Here is a 24,281-nt window from a genome sequence, read left to right on the forward strand (position 1 = left end):
CGATTAGGTGTTCCGAATGTATGATAGTCGTACATGCTCGTATTTTATCATTCTGCAAATTGATAATTGTTTTCATCTGTGAATCAACGATTTGAATCATTTCTTCTGTGTTATTTCTTTCACTCACTTAACGTTTCTAACTACTCATCATTACTCGATGGTATTTCACTTATAAACTGTTACATTCCAAAAAGTCCAAAGATAATGTTTTTGAAAACTGCCCACTTGAAAAACATGTATCACTTTTTAAACGTTTTGAAGACTCCTTTTTGTTCATCGGTTTTTAACTAAGAGAGCATGCTTCCTTCATTTAAAATCATTCAGCCTTTTTCGCTCGTCACTCAATTTCATTTGCCGCCCAGACTTACTACTATTAAGCGAAAAGTTTTGAAATATTAATAATGTAGAAGAGAAAATACACTTTAATCACTGAAGAAACCATAATTGAATAAACTTTACTATGGCACTAAAAATTGTTGTCAAACTCCAATCTTGTTGGAGCTTCTGGTTAAACGCCATGACACTTGCTTTTCTTCAATCGACACTACTATTCATCTTCACACTTATTGTTTTACACACATTTATTTCCATGCTTGAAAAATCTTTTATTTTCATACGATGAGTGAAAGTAAACATTATTAAATTGCCAAAAAAAAAAAAAGGAAGTCCCTATGGAAAATGAAAGAATACTAGCTTCAAGAGTAATAATGAAAAAAAAAACGTGGTTAAAGCAAAGTTTGCCTCTAAAAATTTTGCCGCCCTAGGCAGCTGCCTACTCTGCCTATTGGGAAATTGGGCCCTGTTTACCAGAATGTGCAAACTTTATTAACTGGCTGCCAGTTAAGTCCCTAGTTTTGGACATGTTTTATTTATTTTCTTTTGCAGACAAAGTTACGAGGTAAGATTACGACTTTTTACTGGAATTTCGCTTTGTGCCATTAGAAAATCAATCATTACGCATCGCAATTTGAAAACGTGTACATTTCATATAGTCATTGATCAAAACTCAATTATTTTCTGCAACTGTATAAACTGTTTAAGACGATGATATGAAAGGTTTAAATACACGCTTCAGCAACACTGTCTATAGTCATTGTGATCGTTATGTTACTTATTGCTCAATAAAGTATGACTTTGAGTAAATCAACATATCTTTCAAGGCTGCGAAGTAAATCCTTCGTCAGTAAAAAAAAGTTCATTATACTTCTCAAGATGCTTTGAAGAGAAAACTCTCTTGTTGAGACGTAATAAATAAATGTTTATTTATTTGCTTTTGTGTTTACGTTGTCACATTATTCAGCTCTGCGTTTCAGCTAAAATTTCCGACTTTTATTTCTTATGGTGTCAGTTAGGCCGTTATTTAAGCTTAATCGTAGCTTCTTGTACGAGAAAATAGAAATAGTTCTCTTGAGCTAAGTTTCCCTGTAGGGATACTTTTAATTTACTATGCTAAATTTGTAATACAAATGATTTCAATACAAAAACAAGATTTTGTTTTCATTGTTAAGAATGTGGTTATGAGTGCTATACTAAATTGGATGAGATTAAGTGTTTCCAGTAGTTTCCGAACCTTTTATATCCGCTTAACTCTTTTCTCATACAGAAATAGTTATGTCCCCTTCCTTTCAATTTTCATTGTAATCCGTCTCCAAACTCTTCTCAAAACTGTTACTCTATGTTACAGTATTAAGCAGAAAGTTACCGCCCATAAACCAGGGCTAAGGCAGACCTACCTGCAATATACCGACAGTCGGTAAGAATTACCGGCGGTAACTCACTGCTTAATACCCGAACTTTGCCTTCAGTTTACGAGTTAAAACGCACCATGACTGCGGACTCTCTCTGGTGAGCTAAATTTACTTTAGTTACCAGTGTTTTGGCACTCTCAGCTTTTATGAGATGACATCTACCTCTAGCTCAGCTATTAACTATTCTAGTCCGAGGAGTCCATAACAAGGACGAAACTTCAGTCTCCGTCGGTCATAACCAAGCTGCCTGTATATTAGGGTGGTTCGAAAAAAGTCGATTTCTTTATTTCGGAATCACGTTACTTCTCAAAAGTTGTAGTTTGGTATCCAACGCAACAACCATAAACCATAAATTGTCAGTTTATACCGTAGTTTGATCCGGAAAAAATATTTTACATAAGAGCTTTCGTTTGCGCATAAGCCTTAAATTGGGTTAAAATCTCCTGCCCAATCTAAGGCGCATGCACGAACTCAAGATCTTATGTAAAAGCGATAAAATATTTTTTAGGTTCAAACGTCGCTATGTACTGACAATTTATAGCTGTTGCTGCATGAAAAAATACAAAAAAAAAAAAAAAACTTTATTATTTTCTTAAGATTTCAATTTGTAACATATTTTTGAGAGGTAACGCGATTCCGAAACAAAAAAAAAAAAAAAAAGATTTTTTCGAACCACCCTACTGTATATTGTATGCTACCCTGTGTGTTTGATGATATCTAGTACTTGATTTATCTCATAAATACTTCTTTGCTCTTTTTCTTCAGTAAATTATTATTTAATGATTTTGCGCTTATTGTCAGCAGTTTAAAAATATTTCACTGAAGCACATATAGATATTATTCTTTTGGTACATGCTTTTTTTTTTTTTTTTTGCCCAGGACAATTTTATGTGGATGTGCTCTAAAGAGTTTTGCCCTTATATCAATTGCCCGAAAGATGAACTTATTAAATCAGAAAAAGATTGTTGTTCAAAATGCAGAGGTAAGTGAAAAAAATGTCCAAAATTATTAAATTCTAATTTTGCTTCGTTCTTCTTTTTTTTTTTTTCAAATTCATGAATAATTACAAACATTTTTTTCTTTTTAAAATAGTTTGTATTTCTGAGGGACATGAAATTCATGTTAATGGAGATATTTGGTCATTGGCCAACGATTCTTGCACCCAATGTTTCTGTGATGTAAGTAGTTGTTGATTATTTTATTTACTAGTTTATTTATCTTGCTCATTTGATCTTTTATTTTATTTTGTTCTTTCATTTATTTTTGTCATATCTATTTTAGTGAAACATCTCTTTAAAGAAAATTTGTTATTAAGCGCTTTTTTCATAATTATTTTTTTAATACAGAATTCAAAATCCTTCTATAGATTCTATATAAAGAATACTATAAAGTTCTATAAAGAATACTATTCCCTTGGAAAATTTGGTTTTATTGCAGTATTTGTCAGATATTTTCGGAAGGTTAACCACGTAATCCCTGCTTTTTAAATTAAATACCTCGTTTTTTCTTGAAACAAAAATTCAAAGCTAATGTTGCTTGAAATTAAAATTTAACTTGACAAAACATTCACATAAATAAAAAAATATGTTTTCAGTAAGCTTGCTCTTAACTAAATCAAACCAGGAGACCTTACGGTAGCGTAATAATGAAAGCAATAGAAAAAGCGTGGTATAAAACAGGTTTTTGATTTCCTAAATTATTTACCCTTCTCCCTGTTATCGAAATACGAGGTCTGAAATTCGCCGAAGTCGACAAATTTAGCGAGTTTCGGTGAGAATTGGAAGACAGCTGTTTGGTCTTGTAATGATTGTACGAATGTAGGCAAGAAAAGTATGATTTACTTAAAACTATTATATTTAACTTAACATATGTACAGTAAATTAAAATAACATCTATATATATATAAATGAATGTTTGTCTGTATGTCATCCATGAACTCAAAAACTACCCGGCACATTTGGCTGAAACTTTCACCGTTTGTTATTTTTGGTACTGGGAATGTTTATAGACCAGTTCGAAAAAAATCCGATCGATAGTTCCTTTTTTATTCCAATTTAAGTCACAATCCATTGGATAAATACGAATAAAATTATCGGCTGCAGAAATTAATTCGCGTGAAAGATCTCATTGATAAGAAGGTAGCTGTTGCCATTTTTCTTGAGTTTGAACAAATAAATTCTTTCTTTATTGTTTTATGGCTTTTCATGCAACGGGGGGGATTTAAAACTTTTTCTATTTGATATTTTTAGCGATTGATTGATCTTGCAAACTGCGTGAGTACAAAATTTGAGTATAGTCACGGCTTCACTTGATACCTGGACCGATTATTATGAAAATTGCTATATATATGTATTTTTCCACGGAGAAGGTGCATAATATGCTCATTGAAGCCACTCGCCACCAGGTGGCACTGCAGAGTAGCAACTTCTGCCCCGTTCAACCGATTGTCATGAAAATCAGTATAATGATGTATTTTTTTTGTTGGCGTAGCAACGCGCGTCGGGTACAGCTAGTTGTAAATAAAATTAAAACCCTTCTTGGTTTTATAAAAGTTCTGCGACATGCAGTGTAACGGACGATTGCCCGAATGCTGTTGAGATACATCAGGTAGGAAGCCGCTCATTCTCAACGAGTTTAGCTGTTTTATGATCACAATCACGTGTGCTGCCCTCTACGAGCAGCACATTTGTATAATGGCGCAGACAACAGCTTTCACACGTTTTGTAGATGGATGTCCTGCTTATATAACACAGACGGTGAAGTCACGTTACCTTCCAATTCTAGCCAAACCTTTAAATTTGGCAATTTTTCTTAAAATGTTGGCCGTTTTTAAGACCGCATATTTCGATAACGAGGCGACGAGGGAAATAATTTATACGTCCAAAAGCAAGTTTCACTATGCTCTTTCAGTTGCAAACTATTTTGATTTTATTCATTATTACATTACTAGAAATTCGCCCGTGATGATATGACGGGTGAAAATTGCTTTCTACATTTGAACGAAGCAATTGCCATTTTGGTGATAGTTTAATAGTTGATGTTTTAACCATAATTCGAGTTGATTAACCCTAAACTCCAGTATATAGCGTTAATTGTTGTTCACTTTTTCGTATCTTCATTTCCCTAAAATTACAGTCATACCAGTGAAACAGTTTAGTTACTGGATCCAGTCCTGTCTTGTCAAAATTAAGCATTTCCCTGCATGTGAAACATTACCAGAAAATATTATCAAATTATCATGCTATGGCGCGAGTTTTATTGTTGATGACGTCAGAGCGTTACTGGATCAGTGAATTCGCTATTATATGTATGATTATTTGCATTGTTTTATTATAAGATCTATGTAGCGAATAAAAAGAGATTAGCGTTTGAAATTTCCTGAGCATGTTCAATCTGCCATTTCATTGTCTGCATTCGACTTTTCTGCCCCTTAAACGATCATGAATAGAAAATGTACGTAAAAAACATCTTTGCGGGAAATGTTTCTATTTTTTGTGGTTCATATATCTTAACGAACTTCGTACATTTTTTAAATAGTCTTTGATTAGTTATTGCAGTCAGCAACCTATCAGTTTCAAAACGTGAAAATTATTCATTTCAAAATTTGGAACAAGCATTTGTACTAATGATTATATTTATCATCAGAAAGGGTGTATAGGATTAAATTTAAGTTTGTTAACGACCTACAGACAATGTTAAGAAAGCCTACCTATTTACTAAAAGTAAAAAAAGTAGTTTTCAGATGTGCTTTTTACTTTGTTTACTTGCACGTCACACATTGACTCGTGGTAACACTTCAAACTATCTTTGAATAATATTTCATGATATCTCGTAAAAAAAATATTGCATAATATGTAATTTTCAGTACACTTCAGTCGTATAAGCACATGATGTGGTATGAAAAGAGAGAGATGCCCGACATTTCTTTTTCAATTGTTCAAGTTCATCGACACCCAGAAAATATTTCTGTGATGATTTAACGCTTTGTTAAATAGCAATTTCACAACTGAGTAAATAAAAATACATTATATATATATATATATATATATGTATATATATAAAATAAAATATTTTCAAACGTTTGTTATTTACGAATATTTTCAATGATAAATGAGAATGAACAGTTTTGAGTTTTGTATGCTGAAAAAAAAAACAATTTAAGAGATAAAAGTCGTAAATAATTTGATTTCATTATTTTTAAATAAAAGCATAAAAACGAGTTCTGACCTCGGCTTGCTTTATGGACGAAAACCGATTGCCGCTCTTTCATTCTGAGCTTAAAATAAATAAAAATAAAATAAACTCCCAAAGTTTTGTTCGAATCCGCTATTTATTTTTCGCTATTTTCGTGCTTGATATGCACTGTTTCATTCTATTAAAAATAAGGAAAAAAACTTGTTTTATTTTAAGTTATTAACTATAAATCAACTAATGATATGGTTTCGTAAGGCATTTTCTAAATTGCTTTTTCCTGAGCTGACCGTCAAGTATATAAAGTTTCGTATCCTGTTTTAAAATAATTAAATTTTTGTTTGTGTAATAGTAAATGGCTTAGGTAACGGCATGCATTATAGATGTGATCCACTTCCTGGTTTTAACAACTGATACAAAAAAATACAAATGGTGCGTAGTAATACTTCGTTTAAAGAAAAACTTTATTTAAGAATGCATATCAGTTTCAAAAAGTATAATCTATTAGAACTTCTCACGAATGAAATTTAAGTAGTTTTGCAGTACGATTTCCCTAAGTAAGAAGCTAAGAAGGGATAAAGTGGTAAAATAAGTGAAACTTAAAAAAAAAAAAAATGCTGTTAATGGGAAATTTATGTTCTTCTTTCTATGTTAGCTAGCGTCGTTTGTGGTCGAAACTCCCGTTAAAGTTCTTCTTAGACATATAACACGAACAGACCCGACGAGAGGTCATGTCAGCCTAATCGGAAAAAAGGGGCCCGGGCCTTGGGAAACCCGGCGACACGGACAAAAAAAAGAAAGAAAAAAAAAGAAAGGAAGAAAAAGCAAGAAAGGAAGAAAGAAAAAGGGAGGGAACAACTCCGAATAGAGAGAGAAACGCAAAAATAAAATTAAGTCTTTTAATATTTACTAATGTGGCACTTATATTAGAGTTAATTATTTTCAAGTAAGCAGTTTTTATTTCTTTTTCCTTTTTTTTTTCTTCTTCTTTTCTTCTTATTTTCTCCTTCCACCCTTTTTTTCTCTTCTTTTCTTTCTCCCCCCCCTTTTTCTGTTCTTTTCTTTTTGGGCCCGGTGCTAAAACTGACAAATGGGTCTCCTTGGCTCACTGCAGCCCTGTATTTTATGTATTTAGGTCAAAATTAGGTTCATACCACGGTTGTAACTGCATATTGGAAACATTCAACAAATATACTTCTGCAACCGTTATAAACCGAAATCAGCTAAATGTAAATAACTATTTCCTAACAGACTATTACAGTTGCGAAAAAAACGAACTCACATATGGAAAAGCCACGTGAAAGTCTGAAAAGTTTTCTTAAAGTTATGTAGATCCCTACTCAAAAATAAGCGACCTACATGAAGAGATGCGGTACATATGCTAATCAGCTAATTAAAATGTACAGTTTATCTATGAAAAAGAGGTTGCAACACCGCATGTAAAATTTGAGTACCAGCATATGTGTTCATTGTAAAAGTGGTATGTCTTCATATTTTTAAAATGCGTATTTGTTTGCTAAATAGTATCACATTTAATTATATCTTTTAGCATAAAAGCGAAGAAAAGCACTTTTCGAAAAATAAATATCGAAGACCTAATAGTAGCTGAACACTTGTTTTATTTATTTATTTTTTTGGAAAAATTTACAAAGGCTTTGCATGATAAAGCATAGTAAAATCATTTACAAGGAGACAATAAACAACACATCGCACCCCGGCAAGGAAAGCAACGCAACCTAAAATATAAAAAAAAAGAACCGATGTGTGCATCACATGACTTCCTTTTACACCAATTTGATATTATTTCCCTATTATTGGAAATTTTAATGTGATTCAATTGTTAACTCTCTAAATATCACCAACAATGGCCAAATTAAAACCAGATTTAGAAAAAAATCGCCAAATTTGTAGCCAAGTTGGCGACAAAACTTGGCGACCAAAAGACTGGAGATATACCACTAAGTGTTCGCCAAATTATACCACCACTTGAGTTAAATAGTTAGATAGTTTGCATCGAAATTAACAATGGTTTCCCCCCAAAAAGGTGCAAGAGACCCCTTTAGATGCACTCGAATGAAACCAAAAGGGGAGGTGCACAGCTAGACCCCACTAGAAGTTTACGTAACAAATTTCAACTTTCTAGGACATACCGTTCTTGAGTTATGTCACATACATACGTACATATAAACGTCACGAGAAAACTCGTTGTAATTAACTCGGGAATAGTCAAAATGGATATTTCGGGAGTCTATATGTTCTTAGGCATGCACGTGTCGTCGGGACGACGACAAAAAAACTCAACATTCATTGGGGGTGAGCAAAATGGGTACTAAGGTCAATTTTTGAGTGAATTTTTTTTTTTTGCGAATACAATACTTCCTTTTTACTTCCTTTTACAAACGAGCTGATGTGTGCATCACATGACTTTCTTTTACTCCAATTTAATGTCATTTCCCCATTACTGGCAATTTTAATGTGATTCAATAGTTTACTCTCTAAATATCACCAAGAGTGGCCAAATTGAAATAGATTAAAATATATATATATATATATATATATTTATTTATTTATTTGCCGAATTTGTCGTCAAGTTGGCGACAAAATACTGGCGATATGTCACCAAGTGTCCGTCAAATTATAACACTACTTGAGTTTACATCGAAATTAACAATGATTTCTCCCCAAAAAGGGGCAAAAGACCCCTTTAGAAACAACCGAATGAAACCAAAAGGAGAGGTGCACAACTAGACCTCACTATAAGTCTACGTACCAAATTTCAACTTTCTAGTACTTTTCGTTCTTGAGTTATGCGACATACATACGCACATACATACGTACATACGGACGTCACGAGAAAATTTGTTGTAATTAACTCGGGAATCGTCATTATGGATATTTCGCGTGTCTATACTTTCTTAGGCATTTATCCACGTGTGTTCAAGTCGAAAAAAAAAAAACTCAATATTCATTCGGGGGTGAGTAAAATGGAAATTAAGGTCGATTTTTGAGTGAAAATTTTTTCGCAAATACAATGCTTCCTTTTTTGTAAAAGGAAGTAAAAAAAAACGTACTACATTGCTATTGATTTAAAATCTATATAAATATGATACTCTTTCTTGCCACAAAACTCGCACAAAGTTAGCTTACATAAGTAGTGCGTAGTGGCGTCAGAAAGATATAATTCATAGTGACACATCATTAATATTTCATAATTTCGATGAAAAATTTCGAGCTCGAAGTGTACTTTAGTAATTTAAACAACAAAAACTAACCAGTAGACGTAACATCATAAATTTTTGTGCATATTGAAATGTTTGAGACTAAATTGCTTGAAACTATTATTGAGTAAAACATTGATTTTTCTCCATTGCTGTCTTTGAGTTGTCACTATGTTTGCTGGGGCGCGCAATATATTTTGGCAGGTATTCGACAGTAGAAAACAACTATATTGTTTTAAAATATACAAAATAATGTATACGTTTTTTCAAGTACGATTTCTTTTGAAAATTAAGTTATAATGTGATCAAAAGATGCTGCATTTTGTTCTGCTGATCGTTTAAAACTTTATAGTTGCGTATTTTTGTTAACTTTGAAGATAAATACCAATTTTGTGGCAGACAAAATTTGAAAGAACTCGTATTTAATACTTAACATGATACGCTGTATAATTTTCGATCTAAGTTATATTTTAAACGTTGTGTATATATGTGAATTGAATTTGGTAGTTATCCTTCTTTTTATCAGTTTGGAATCATCAAATGCCAGAAAATCACTTGCCCTGAAATTAGTTGCCAGGTGGGTGAGATGCAACTTCTGTATCCAGGCGATTGCTGTCCTGTATGCACTTCGTCGAAGGACATGTCCTGCGATTATAGTGGAAATCATTTTGAGGTAATACATTTTACAATATTTCTTATTTTCTGTTGTGCAGTGCATGTTTTCAGAGTAGACAGTATGATACTTAACAGCAAACATCCAAAGCTAAAATAAATCAAGAAACTCCATTAAAAATTCAAAATCATCAACAAAAGCGCAGATATCGTCTCTACATGTTTCTCGAAGATCTATATTTATGGTGCACATTTTTTGTGCGATTATTTGTTTGTACATACCACCTTTTACACATTTGACGGGCTTGTCCAAATCTGATTTTTATTTTTAGTCTAAAGATAGTTATGAGACATTCTGCTTTCTTGTTTCATTTTTAAAACTCTACAATGTTTAGCTTCGTTTTGAACCGTTCAAAAAATTTTGAAAGTACTTCATGCAAGGGTAATAAAGTTATTCGTACTTTATCAACAACTTACTTTCTGTGATTGCCAGTCTAAATTAAAAATCACTTAGTTCCATATTAATAATATTTCCATATACTACTCATTGTGTTTGCTTTTTCATTTTATGTATTTCATTTTTTTTATTTTAAACAACATTTAACTAATTTCTTTATTGATGTTTAGCTAAACCAGGACTTTGTAAGTTTTTAAGAGCGCAAAAGAAGAGTATTCGTAAATTTTATAAACCTTGCGAAATTGATATAAAACTAATTGATTGTTAGTTGTGAAATGCTTAACAGTGCTTTAACGCTTGATGAAAGGATTTCAAAGTTCATTACAAAATTAATCATATTAAGCAAATTGGAAATCTTTAACTCTGTTGTTTTAAATTTTGATCCAAAAAATTTTATCTCTGTCGTCTCTTAAACATTTTCCCTATTGACTAAACATTCTCTCGGGTCATCTGCACTAATCAGCTTTTAACTTTAAAGTTCAAAGGTTAAGAACTATAACGACAGCGATCTACTTACAATCTAATTCCTATCTGTTGATCTTAAAAGTTAAAAAAGTTTTGCTTCTTCATTTGCTAGTAATGCAAATACCTGTTTTCATATAGCTTCTTGAATGGAGAGATTGTCCAATCTATTCGGTCAGGAATGTCATTTTTCCTCATATACTATTTGCAGTTCATTCAAAGAATTTAAAATTTTGGCTTTTAATTTTTATATCGTTGGATGTAAGAAACTATTGTGTATCATCATATAAAGTATTAGCTTTCAAAAAAAAAGATTGTATTTTAAAATGATTTATGCTACGTATATGACCGTACACTTACACTCGCATTAATTAGGGATGCACCGATAAACAAAATGGCCGATTACTGATTAATCGGTAATCTCTGGCTGATTAATGATCATGATTATTCTTAATGATACCAACTCCTCCGTCACTTTTTTATTTTATTTATTGATTTATTTTTTATTTTTTATTTTATTTTATTTATTTATTTATTTATTTATTATTATTATTATTATTTTTTTTTTTTTTTTTTTTGACTTTAGAAATTGTTAACAGTTTATTTCTGAGAGACGCTTTTTCTCCTCTTTCCTAATTTTCCAAAAATACTTTCAAAATTCCTTGCAATTTCCCTTCAGCCTATTTTCATATTAATCTTAATAAAATCACATAATGTTGAATTTTAAAATGTTTGGAGCAGCCAGTGGTTATCAGGAAAATTTAGGAGCATTTTTTAATTTCAATTTATTTTTTAATTATTAGTAGCCATTTAATCCAAGTGGTTTATTCATTGTGAAAAAAATATAAGGTTATCTAAAAGCACTATTCTAAAAGGGAAAATTATCGACTCATGAAGCATAATGCAACATTGTAAATACAGTGGCTTCCAAAAGTGTTCGTACACTTTGAAATTCTTTAGTAAAACCAAAGTAACGCAAAAATGAATTCGAATATGAAGTCCAATATTTTTTCACATCATTCCTATGTATTCTAAATAAAACCCTGTATTTTTTTTTTTTTCAAAATATTGACGGATCTTCTTTTAGAAATGGGTCAAAAAACGAAGAGACAGAGAAATAGTACTCCACAAAAGTCATCGTACTCAAATATTTTCGAATGAATTCAAGATTAAAATTATCATCTGTCATTTTTTTATTATTTTTGCATTGTGTTGACCCTTAAAAGTCATTTGAATTTAATATTTTGTTAATTTATTCCATTCCATTGTAAAGTGTTTGATAAAATGCTTTAAAGAAAAGAATCGGACAGAAAACAAGGTAAGAAAAGGTCAACAGGCAAAGATTACAATGCGTGATCGGAGATTTACAGTTAAAAAATTTATGAAAATACACATTTGAGTGGTGTAAAAGTTTCTGCAAAGTTAAATGAAAATTTTTGCATTTAATTTTCACCTAAAATTGTTCTCCAAGTTCTCAGATTAGCTGGATTAAATGGGATCTCTTCCAGCAGAAATTTTCTTGGCCGTGCGAAAAACAGAAAGCTTACGCTTTGCTTCGCAAAATCAATGATAAATAAGCTCCAAACGTTTTGGAATTACGTCTTACTTACAGATAAAAATGAATTTAACATTTTTGGTTAAATTGTTGTATAATTGTACATAGACGAAAAAATTACTAACTTAATCTTAAGAACTTAGTTGAATCAGTTAATCAGGACGGTGAAGGTGCGTGAGGGTGCATATCAGCATCAAGACTTAGTAGTTTGGAATTTTTTGATGAAATAATGAATCATGCTGTTCATTTATATGTTTTAAAAGTCACTTTTAAACTCTTAGCCAAAAATTTGGTTATCGGAAACAACTTTGTTTTTATCAAGATAACGATAGGAAGAACACGTTTTCCCATGTTTGCGTCTAGTGCCTCGATAATTGTCCTAAAGTTTAGAAAGTACCCCCTCAATCTCCAGATTTGAACTTAATGTAACAGATCAGAGATATCTGGAGGCTAGACTACGAAAATACGGCTTTAAAACGAAAATAGAGCTAAAACAGTAAGTCTCGAAGTGTGGTTGAACATTTACTCAGCAATTGCGCAAAAAAAGAAAGAAAAAAGAATGAAATCTATTCTTAGACGTTTAATAGGTGTTGTTGATACTGCATGATATTCTGCTAAATAATAATTTAATAAAAAATTAGATTATTCAAGCACTTAGTAGTGTATTTTATTTACATACACTGTCATGATATCCAGCAGAGTAATAATGGTAAGGTAAATAATTACAGATAATTTTTTTTTAATTATTATTATTATTATTATTATTATTATTATTATTATTATTATTAGAATTATGTTTGCGTGGTTCGAGGTGAACTCGTATTCTGCATACAATGCAGTAATAAACAGAAAATCGTAGTTTTTGAATTACTTCACTTTGGCCCTGAGCTACAGAAATGACAAAGCGATTATTTTAAATAATTCTTCACAGTTAATAATTTCTAGACTATTTTGGTCATTTGTAATCAAATTTATCATTTTCCGGGACGTGAAGTAAACCGGCCGGGACACCGGGATTTTGATTGAAAACCGGGACATCTGGCAAGTCAATTTATGCGTTAATTTTTCCGTGGAAAAGTTTTTATTGCATTTACATTTATCTAGTAATAAAACTAATATTTCTTTTTGTAGCATGGACAAAAGTGGATTCCTGATCCGTGCACAACGTGTCAGTGTGTTAGGGGGAAGATGACGTGTCATAATGAAAGATGCCTCCCCCTCGATTGTACTTCAGATGAAATCCCATCGGTAGATCCTGGCCAGTGTTGTCCAAAATGCATTCCACGTAAGTATTTTCTGTAAGATATACATATAGAGAAGATCTTCAACACTCAACTGAAGGCCTTTGACAAATTTGACCTTCAACGTGTGGGCAATGTCAGCTCTGTATTGCATTACAATGTATTTTGCTCTGTCAAGTTAATGATACAAGGAATTAGTGATCTCATCATGGTTTCAAAAGATATTTGTTTCTAATAACGAAGTTTTGTTTCTCGTCTTTGAAAAGTTTTGTTGCGTTCGTTTTTTGTTGTTCATACTTCTTTAACTTGAACATATTTGCGATGAAAGTTATACTAATATTTTAAGTACTGTAACACTGTTTTGAACTTAATTTTTAGCCAAATCGCAAAATTAACTTGAACATATTTGCGATGAAAGTTACACTAATATTTTAAGTACTGTAACACTGTTATAAACTTAATTTTTAGCCAAATCGCTAGCGAAACAAAATATATATATTTTTGACGAGGCAGGATCTTGTGAATATTATTACACAATGCAGCTGTTAACGGTTATAAAATATCAAAAATAAATTAGTTGAATGATTCCGATTGTGATTATATCTGAGTTACGATTTCATAGATACTAGTGATGACAGTTATGATAAAATAATAACGGATGCAAATGAAACTGAAATATGAATGTGACATTTTAAAGTTGGCGATCGGGTATTAGCAGTTTTTCTTTAAAAAAAGAAAAATACGTTAGTTTGTTACATAGCAGGCATCATTGAAGCCAATATCATATTTAAACTAAGAGAAAATGCAATTTTTGCGAGAAAGATCATGGTCAGGAAACCTTATTCACTTTTTCTAAAATGGAAAAATGAAAGGGAGGTGTTTTTGAAGAGTTTAAAAAAAAATACGACGCTCGCGGGGAGCTTTTAAGCGTATATAAATTTTGATGAAAAAGGCATATTTGCTTCAAAGAAACTTTATTGGAAAGTACTAGTGACGAAGAATATGTACAAAAAAATATTTTCGATGGAAATATTTTAAGAGCATTTTCCGAAAAATTCGAAAGTTATCGATATCATCCTACGGGAATTTTATCTAAAAACTAATTTTACTACGAACAGCGATATTTTTATAGCTTTTACAAACGCCTTTCACACATTGAAAATTGGAAATACTCGCCAAGAATTTTGACAAACTTAATTTCGTGCTTTGCATTTTGATCAGAAATTTCACGTTATGGGAAATAGGGAGGAAGCAAGTGGAATTTTCAAAATATTGCATTTAAGCTATTCACGTTTTTAAATACAAAATGTCAGTCATTTTTTTATGTTTAAAAGTAAAATAGTACACATTTCTTCAGACCCTATCATCAGCTTAATAAGAAAAAGCTTTACAACTGAATTAATTTGTTACGGTTTTCACTGTTTTCGTACATTTTACTCCTCCAAAATGAACTTCACTGCTCTAAAATATGTCAAGGAGTATTTTCACTTGTCGGAAAAAAAACCTGGCGATATCTCTAACTAAAAACCGTTTTTAGCACCTAAAAATGAAGAAAATTTCACCGAGTCTGATGTTTTTCTTTTTTGCTTCAAGAAACTTGGAAAAGCTGTTAATCAAATTTTGTATGTATTTTATAGGATTGAAGAAAGTAAGGGATTGATTGTTTTTGTAAATTGAAAGCATTTTATTTTTCATGCAATAACTGCAGACGATTTTATTTCTTCGGAAATGGTAAGGTGATTTATTCTAAAGAATGTAGGATATATTAGAACGTTCGGAATGCTTTGGGAAAAGAAACAACCCCCGACAAATGTACTCCAATCCTACAGGCCCAGAACGATATTCTGCCGTGGGCAGGTAAACGGAAGTATCTGCAGAAAACAGATTTAGATTCATTACTATCATTAGGAAAATGTTGAAATTGGACGGGGTTTTCTTCGCTCTTTTTTTTCCAGCGGAAACCAAATAAGCAAGCTTATACACTTGCCTAACGTACAATAGATGACAAAAATGCAAAAAAAAAAAAAAAAAAATGAATAATTTGCACTTTAATCAAAATTCAATACTCCCCTTTACCTTCTCACGGCGATTGTCAAAATGTGCAGTAACTGCACCAACTATATAAACATGCATGTTTATTCCCGAATCGGTTTTCCTTACCCGTGTTTTAGCAAATGGAATAACATTACACTTCAACCATCGAAATTCACCTTATCAAAGCCAAATCATGTTTTAGTGTACTATATTTCTTCTCTTAATTACATTTTAAACGTTTCGTCCTAGGTCCTGCTACTTGCATTGCATTTGGCGATCCTCACTACCGCACGTTTGATGGAGCTGCCATCTCCTTTCAAGGAACTTGCCGTTATGTTTTGACGGCTGACTGTGCCACACAAAAGTTTTCCATAATTGTGGAAAATAACGATAGAGGATTCAATGGAGTTTCGTGGACACACAGAGTCGTCATCGTCCTGCAAAATGCATCGGTTGATCTCCGGGCGGGGCCAGCAGTTTATGTAAGTAAAGCGTGAGCAGGATATACAATTTATGACGAAGATGTAATAGTAAAGTTTTCCTTAATTTTGTTCAAAAATCGTAATGCTTTATTTAAAACTTAGTGCCAAAATTTTAAAACGCGAAAATGTCAGAAGAAAAGATGTCAATCTGAAAATTCGAAACACAGTAGTAGTAAGCTAGCTTTAATGTGGAGCAATCGCAACAAAAGTGTCGTAGCACAAATTATTTGCTTGCTTACCAGATTCAACCTTTTTTCGTAAGTAATAATGAATCAAGCATTAATTAATCCAGCTATTCTAACCCGGTGGTCCATTGAACCGGAACCGGTCCGCAGAAAAATTTTGCCGGTCTCAGAGATGTTTTCTCTTCCGCTTTAAAATATTTTCCTTACTCAAAAACAGAGAACTCCATAATAATGAAAATAACATCCTGTACGACACCTCTTACTTATTACAATAGTACTTTTTCTTATTTTTAACATTTAAATATTTTTGAAATAGTTCTAAGTTTTATTTATTATATATTAAATCCTTTGTGATAATTATTATACTTCATAAAAAGGAAAAAAAAACTCGCAGTCATTTGCAAATTCTTTTAGAAATATTTAACGGTCCTCAAGTTTTTTTTTTGAAAAAAAAAAGAAAAAAAACCTTACCAGCCTATTAAAAACAAAAAGCAAATCTGAAAAAAAAAAAACGATAGAAATAAACGAAAAAAAAAAACGAAAAATTAATTTGAATTTTCAAATTATGTTTTTCGCAATCACGAGTGTGTGTTTGTATGTGTGTGTGGGGGGGGGGGTATGTGTATGTGTGTAGGCATGTGTGTTTGTGTCTGTGTGCAATCATGAGTGTGTGGGTAGTTGTGTGTATGTGTGTTTGTGTGCGTGGGGGCGGGGTATGTGTATGTGTGTGTAAGCATATGTGTTTGTGTCTTTGTGTAGGCATGAATGTGTGGGCAGTTGTGTGTATTTGTGTGTATGTGTAGGTGTCTGTATGCATGCGTGTGTGTATGTGTTTGTGTATGTGTGTAGGGGTATGTGTGTGTATGGTGGTGTTTGTGTATGTGTTTGTGTGTGCGTGTGTGCGTGTATGTATGCGTGTGTGTGTAGGATATGTACGCAACCTAGAGACGGTTTTCGCTAGAGGAGCAGCATCGTGAGGCCGGCCGACGCGACGGGAGGTGCTGGCAGAGGGTGGCGCCGCGCCGGTGGGAAAAATGATAGCACGCCAAAAACAGTCAAATGAAAGCAATAAGCAATCGTGATTGCTCAAAAAATCACCAGTCTGCGCATTTTTTTTTTTTCTGAAACTCTCACCGGTCCGCGGGTCAAAAAAGGATGAGAAACGGTGAGTTAATCTAAATAAAATTCCATATAAAACCAGCAAAAAATAAATAAACCTTTTATATGTCAATTTTTAATTGCATTATTCAAACCTATCGAAAGCATAAAAAAAAACCCCCTCAAAATGTGTAGTTATTTTGAACTTTTTAGTTTTAAGCAAGGATTTTTAAGGAAATAAAGTCTATAGAAATTGAAAACACGTTGATGTATTAAAAAAATTATGGATCAATAATTGGTGCTATTATCTTTATTATAACTTTTTTTAAATCTTAAATTTATCTTTCGACCTTTGAATTAAAAATAAATCGTTCCATCTTTAAGTTAATAAAAAACTTCACTATAGTTGTTTACAATTAGTTTTGTTTCAGCAAAAACGACCTAAAGTTTAAAACTTTTCAACGCTTCTTCTTTTAAAATATTAATAAAATATACAAGCAGGAAATATTTTTCTTCAGTAAAGAAATTCGTTAATGACTTTTCTTTACAGATAAAAGGAAAACACATCGAACACCTCCCGTACTTTAATGAACCTTTCCTTTACATTGAAAAAACAAGTGCATCTGTTCTGGTTACGACAGACGTTGGAGTTAAGGTATGTGAAACTGTTTTTTCTAATTTATTTCTTGTCAGTTTTACTATTTTCTTCTTTCTTTATTTTTATTACTTTTTTTTCTATTATGTTTCTTTGATTCGTAAAATTTTCGAATATGATTTTCAATCTAAGACTTTCACAGTTATTTCAGTAAAAGTATCTAAATCATGTTTCTCTTTCTTAAATATAAACATTTAAAAGTGGGAAGCTATTTGTAAATCAAGATAGTGTATCAATCACATAAATCCACTAAATATAAAACTAAAAACTCTTGTTCAAGCTACCTGTTATAAACATTTTGATATCATGAGTGGTTCTTAATAATTCAAACTTGCTTTGCCGGTAGAAAATGCGATGAATATTTAAAAATTATTTAAGTTTAAAAATAATTATGTAAAAAAAACTCCAAGGGAATAAAAATTGCACTTGTTGCCATTTATTGCATTATTTTTTTTATCACTCTTACTATTAGTATTACTTAATATTTACGCTTAATGTGACGTTTTGCTTCATTAAGCGTTTAAATGAGTCATTAATTCGATCAAGATGAATTTAATACTTGCTCCCTAGCTATGGTAAGGTAGGAATAAAAGTGACTCTCGTACGGGTTAATGCCCTAATGTCTCTGGATCGTGCTCTTGAAACTGGAATCTCCTTTCCCATTTCTCTTATGGCCTTCGTAAACTTAATCGCGATTGTTTATCGGTCAAATGCTGTTTACAAACAAAAAACCGCTTTCATATTCAGTTATTTCCTAATTTACTTTTAAATTTTTAGTTTCCTATTTTTCTTCATTTTGCATTTAATTATTTAATATCACGTTTTGATTAATTGAGTGTTGAAGTATTTAGTTCAAAATCATACTTTATTGAAAATTTAAATAAATATTTTTATAAGAAAATTAAGCGTAAGCCTCATATTTCGCTTTGTTGGGCATTTAAGCATTTAGTCTAAAGTAGTTTCGATTAAAATTATATTTAATATTTAAATATTTGTGTTCGCACACACATTCTGAAGATTTGAGTAATTTGGCTTGACTATGCTTGATTTGATATTTAAGTACTAATTTATTAAGTACTTACTAATTTGAATCATTTGTTTCAGGTTTTATGGAATGGCGATGGTTATGTTGAGGTAGTTGTTTCTGGCATTTATAGGGAAAAGACTTGCGGTCTTTGTGGAAATTTTAATAATTTCCAGGAAGATGATATGCGCACACCTACCAATGAAATTGTTACATCAGAAGCTCAGTTTGGTAACAGCTGGAAAGTAAGTTAATGCTTATTACATACATTCTTAATGATTAAAATTTTCAGAAGAAAAAAAAGTAAAATTCAGTTATGAGTGCTCTTTTTGAACTATATACGAAAATATTTTATGCAAATAACCGTGTGGGGAATAAATATTTGGCTTGAATCTTTTTGCACATGCTGAGAAAGTATAAAATATTTACGTATATTTTTGTATACGTTTAGTTAGTCCATGGATTTTTATAGATTACGAATGTAGTCTTTCCAATATTTTATTATTAATACTCATTGAAGGCATGTTTGGTCTCAAAGTAAAATAAGAAGAAACAATATTAGAATAAAGCCTTTAGAAGATTTTAACGTTAAATTTCGAACACATTTTTTAAACTAATCAATAAAAATTAAAATACCTGTAATTATCTCGTTTTGCCTTCTCCTATTTGCATTGAACGCATTGAAAATGTAGCTTTCAAAGACTTGTAACAGCAATTTAAATTCATAAACGGAGACACCCCGAACCTAAATGATTAGGAAGTCCTAATTTACTAAATAAATTCAATTTTCCGAATAAAATTCCGAATTTCCCCCAATGATGAAACTCGAGCATGGACACATACCTTCATGTAATAAGAAGATGCTTCCTGCCCATAGCCCCATAAAAAAGCAACATTGAAATACTGTTTACTAATTTACTTAATTGTCATTCAAAATTTGCGGAATAAGGATTTTTTTGGGGAAATAATAATGACCTCTTCGATATCCCATCAGAGCGCTGTCTGTAAACTTTCAGTTTATATACTACATTTATTTCTATGTTATCCTCATTACAGTTTACTAGTCAAGGAGATCAGCAGCAGATTCTGTCTATCGATTTAGTTAAACATGGCACCAGGTTTGCTTACTAGTAGCCAATATAACAATAACGAATTATTCTGCTTCTTGAATGGAATTGCTCCATTTTTTCGAAGCACTGAATTATACTTCTGATCTACTTCAGTAATCGTTTGTTATAGGACAAACTCAGAGCATTAATTTTTTTCCCAGGCTGCAGTATTTTTTTTTTAATCTTTTAATTTATAATTGGTAAAATAACTATGCTTTTTCCTAACAGCATCGAGGGAGTCAAACTGAGAGCTGCACCGATTCTGTCGATATAGACCCTTGCTCAAAAGGTGGCTACCGAATCCGGAAAATTGCAAACAGCAAATGTTCAGTCTTAAAAGTAAGTTTTCCTGCATTTGAATGAACTAACTACATGCTTTTTTTTTTTCATGTGCCGCAACAAAATAATATTTTTAAAAATAAAACGCATCGCTCACCAACGGCAATAGTAGTACATCTCAATTGCTTGAACAGATGTCATATTTGTCATTATTGACTTACACGCAGTTTACATAACTGGTGCATGGAGGTACATAACCAATAGTGACACATCATTAAAGTTTCTTTATTGAAGAGAAAATGCTTCAAACTTTAACCGTTCACTATTATGTTTACTAATTGGATTTTGTACTAAATTGACTGCAAAAACGAACCAGTAAACATAACATCGTAAATGTTTTGCATTTCGTATTGTGGTATTAATAGTATATCAGTAAAAGTACCGATATTGCGTGAAACCTTATTCTTCTCTAGTACTGTATTTTTTATTTATTTATTTTGTGGTATGTCCTTTTTACAAATGTATAAATATCATAATGTTTGCAACATACTATTGCTAACTGTTAAACTAAGGCAAAATTATGCGAAAGTAAAAGCCTTATGTTTCGTTTTCTCTCTCTCTCTCTCTCTCTCTCTCTCAAAGGAAAAACTTGCTTTAAATAATGCTTTCATACACTTTTGCTTGAAAATTTTGATGTGATCTTTTCGAAAAATTTCGTGAAAAGTGCATTACTATTTTTTTATTTTAATATCATTAGGATGTTCACAATTTATTTTATGAGTACCGAGGTGTTTGACTTTTTTTCTATTGTTTGCATTTCAGCAAAGTTTATTTGCCTCTTGTCACATCTTCATTCCACCGGAACCATATTTTGCGGCCTGTGTTTATGATGTGTGTGCCTGCTCAGAAAATGATGAATGCTTATGCGATATTTTGTCAGCTTATTCCCAAGAGTGTGCTAAAGCTGGAGTCATTTTAAATTGGAGAAGCGAAGGACTTTGTGGTTAGTAAATATAAATAGATTCATAGCTCTGAAGATTGCCTACTATGTAAATAAAATTACGTTTGTTAAAATTTTCTACAAGCGTGCTTCCAATTGGAGTCGTTCAAGCTGAAACGAACAGAAGTAGAGTGATTTTTCTGTCACAATATGACTGAAAAACCAAGTCGAATAATTTAAGTATTCCGACTATGAAAAGTATTTTTTCTACACACACGCACACAGACACACACACACACACACACACACACACATATATATATATATATATATATATATATATATATATATATATATATATATATATATATATATATATATATATATATATATATATATATATATATATATATATATATATATATATATATATTAGGGTGGACCGAAAAAGGGATTTTTTCGAGAAGCAACTTCTAATAGCAAAAAAAGTTGTGTATTGCCATGCTAAACATGGGAAAAATAATTAAAGAAATTAATATTTATGTCTTCAGATCGCGCATTGTCAACAAAGTTTGAAAAAAAAATAATAAAAAAATGTTCAATTTTCATACATATATTTTTTTAAATCGTAATGTTCAAAATTTTTGTTCTAATCCCGTTCTAGTGCTTCCTTTTAATAGTCTTTTAATATATCTTTGAAAATATATAATTCCTTTACAGTTTTAAGTTCGCGCGTAAGCCGCAAAGTTACTTGAAATCAACCAAAAATCGACGTTTTAAGCTTATTTTGTATATTGCAGTATTTCCTCTTTTATATCATTGTTATGCATGTTTTTTTACAGTAAATGTGCACTATACAGCTCTTTGCTGGAACTGCAATGAAATTATGTTGCATTAACAACCTAGAACTCACCCCAAGTAGGTGTTTGCACTTTCTGTTCCTCCCTGCAATTCCCAAGAAGACTGGACTTATTGACACTGACCTGTATACTAGCTGGACTGAGCATCGCAGTTTCCGAGCTGAAGTGATTTGAACGCCATCTTGCTCACCCCCAAGTCAGTGTTGATCGAGCGTTCTGCTACTGTTATCGCTTTGCATTTTTTCTCAAATTCACTTTTAAATCAAGATTTTCTTTTGCCATTGTTATTTTATGTTGATTTTATTAAGTTTTTTGTTGCTTGTTGTTTCATTTCTGCCACAGATTTATATTTGCTTGTTGCTTTTTCTTATTAAAGTATGCCTACCTGCAGTGCAATAAATTGCAGTTACAAACATTGCAGGCAAAAAACTCCAGGAAAATCTATTCATAGGTGAGTGATATAGAAGAAAATTATAATTTTACACTTTTAATTGCAGTAGCTAGGAGTTTTCAAGCTATTTCATTGATTCACTCTTATTTTTATTTAAATGTGCTCGGGCATTTAAACTTTTTGCAAAAACTTCGGGCAAATTGACTTTTTTGAATAAATTGTAACGATATTTCAAGCAATATCAATTTGTTCAGAATTGCTGATAAACATATTTTATTTTTTATTAATTATATTTAATATAGACAAATTTAGGAGTTCTATGGAAATACATTTTTAGTGTATAAAACATTCTTTATTTAAAACTAGGGGGCTATCGCCCCCTGCTCGCTATCGCTCGCCAACCCCCGGAACTGCTTACGCAGTTCCCTGTGGATCGCTTCGCGATCCATGCTCGCTTCGCTCGCTCGCTGTATGCCAATACATTAGCCTAGCTAAAATTTTCCGTAAAAATTAAAGTTGGTAATTGCATTTAGGTCACCATCCATTTAACCAATATGAAAATTACGTTCATAATGTTAATTTGTCTGCTTTAGCCAGATTTTCGACAGTTTAACTTTGCTGTATGTAAGATGACTGCCTTGGCAATGTGCACAACTTTACCATTATAGATACAAAAGTGTCTGTCATTGCTTTGGAGAGATTGCACTTCTACCTGTTGGTCCGCGGAAGGTATTTTATTTCCCTTCTACCACCCATTGGAAAACCAATGAAGGCATTCCCCTATCCGCCACCTGGGGACGCGCCCTCTAGGGGTTACAGGCTCCCCCGAGGGATGTATTTACATTATTTACACTCTTATATATATTTACATATTTACACTCTTATATATTCTAATCTGAGAAAACTTCCTCATATACACAATTAAAAATGTCCCGTTTGGGAGCCACAACTGACACTGCTTCAAAAGATCTTGTTCTTGATAATGCCACATAGAGCTGGCCATGACTAAAAACAGGCTCAGAGAGCACCAAACATATTTTCTCAAACGTTTGTCCTTCTTGTTGTTATTCTGAATCCTTGCCACGTCACGAACAAAAAATGGTTTAACTAAAAACGCGAAAACTCGCCAAGGCTACTTTGCTTGCACAATACTAAAACTACTATAACCCTAAACAAATTTGGCGAAATCTTTCAGCTGAGAATAAAAGGAATAAAGTAAATTCTTTCTCGGTTATTCATTTTGAACTGAACTGTCGTACTGAAGCAGAGAATAGACGACGCTCAAAGCGCCTACGCGTTCAAAACAACATTGCCGATGAACATGATTGTGGAGCAATGTGTGAAGAATGCGAATTTTGTGGTGCTCTTTATTGGCAGAAAGAGCGTAATACTGCAAATAAATATACTAAATGTTGCCATGACGGAAAGGTGCGGTTACCGGCATTGTGTGACGCACCTGATCTGTTGAAGGAACTGCTGACTGAAAATTCCCCAGCCGCTAAAAATTATCGGCAGCGAATCAGAGAATACAACTCTGGAAATGGCTCGTCTTAAATTGGATTCAAGAACGGTTTCCTGCCTTCTTTGAGCTTTTCTTTGCTGATTAAGGTTGAAATGGGCCACAGCCCGACTCAAACTCATCTCAAAAAAAAAAAAAGTTCGTTGAGTATTCTGTGATTCAAGATTTCAAAACAACGTAGAAGTTTGTTTACATGATTTATCGGCGAAGTGTTGCCAACA

General features: G+C 32.2%; 1 protein-coding gene across 1 annotated transcript in view; it reads left to right on the top strand.

Moving 5' to 3' along the window:
- The window catches only part of LOC129231104 (kielin/chordin-like protein), a 136,171-nt gene that overhangs the window by 108,114 nt on the left and 3,776 nt on the right, over nucleotides 1–24,281 (top strand). Inside the window, exons 33-41 of the mRNA XM_054865350.1 lie at nucleotides 2,628–2,730; nucleotides 2,841–2,926; nucleotides 9,684–9,830; nucleotides 13,375–13,528; nucleotides 15,768–16,000; nucleotides 17,834–17,938; nucleotides 19,043–19,207; nucleotides 20,300–20,410; nucleotides 21,173–21,353. Coding sequence (XP_054721325.1) covers nucleotides 2,628–2,730; nucleotides 2,841–2,926; nucleotides 9,684–9,830; nucleotides 13,375–13,528; nucleotides 15,768–16,000; nucleotides 17,834–17,938; nucleotides 19,043–19,207; nucleotides 20,300–20,410; nucleotides 21,173–21,353 — 1,285 coding nt within the window. The remainder of the gene's footprint in view (nucleotides 1–2,627; nucleotides 2,731–2,840; nucleotides 2,927–9,683; nucleotides 9,831–13,374; nucleotides 13,529–15,767; nucleotides 16,001–17,833; nucleotides 17,939–19,042; nucleotides 19,208–20,299; nucleotides 20,411–21,172; nucleotides 21,354–24,281) is intronic.

The sequence above is a fragment of the Uloborus diversus genome, chromosome 10 (assembly GCF_026930045.1).
Source record: "Uloborus diversus isolate 005 chromosome 10, Udiv.v.3.1, whole genome shotgun sequence".
Lineage (NCBI taxonomy): Eukaryota > Metazoa > Arthropoda > Arachnida > Araneae > Uloboridae > Uloborus > Uloborus diversus.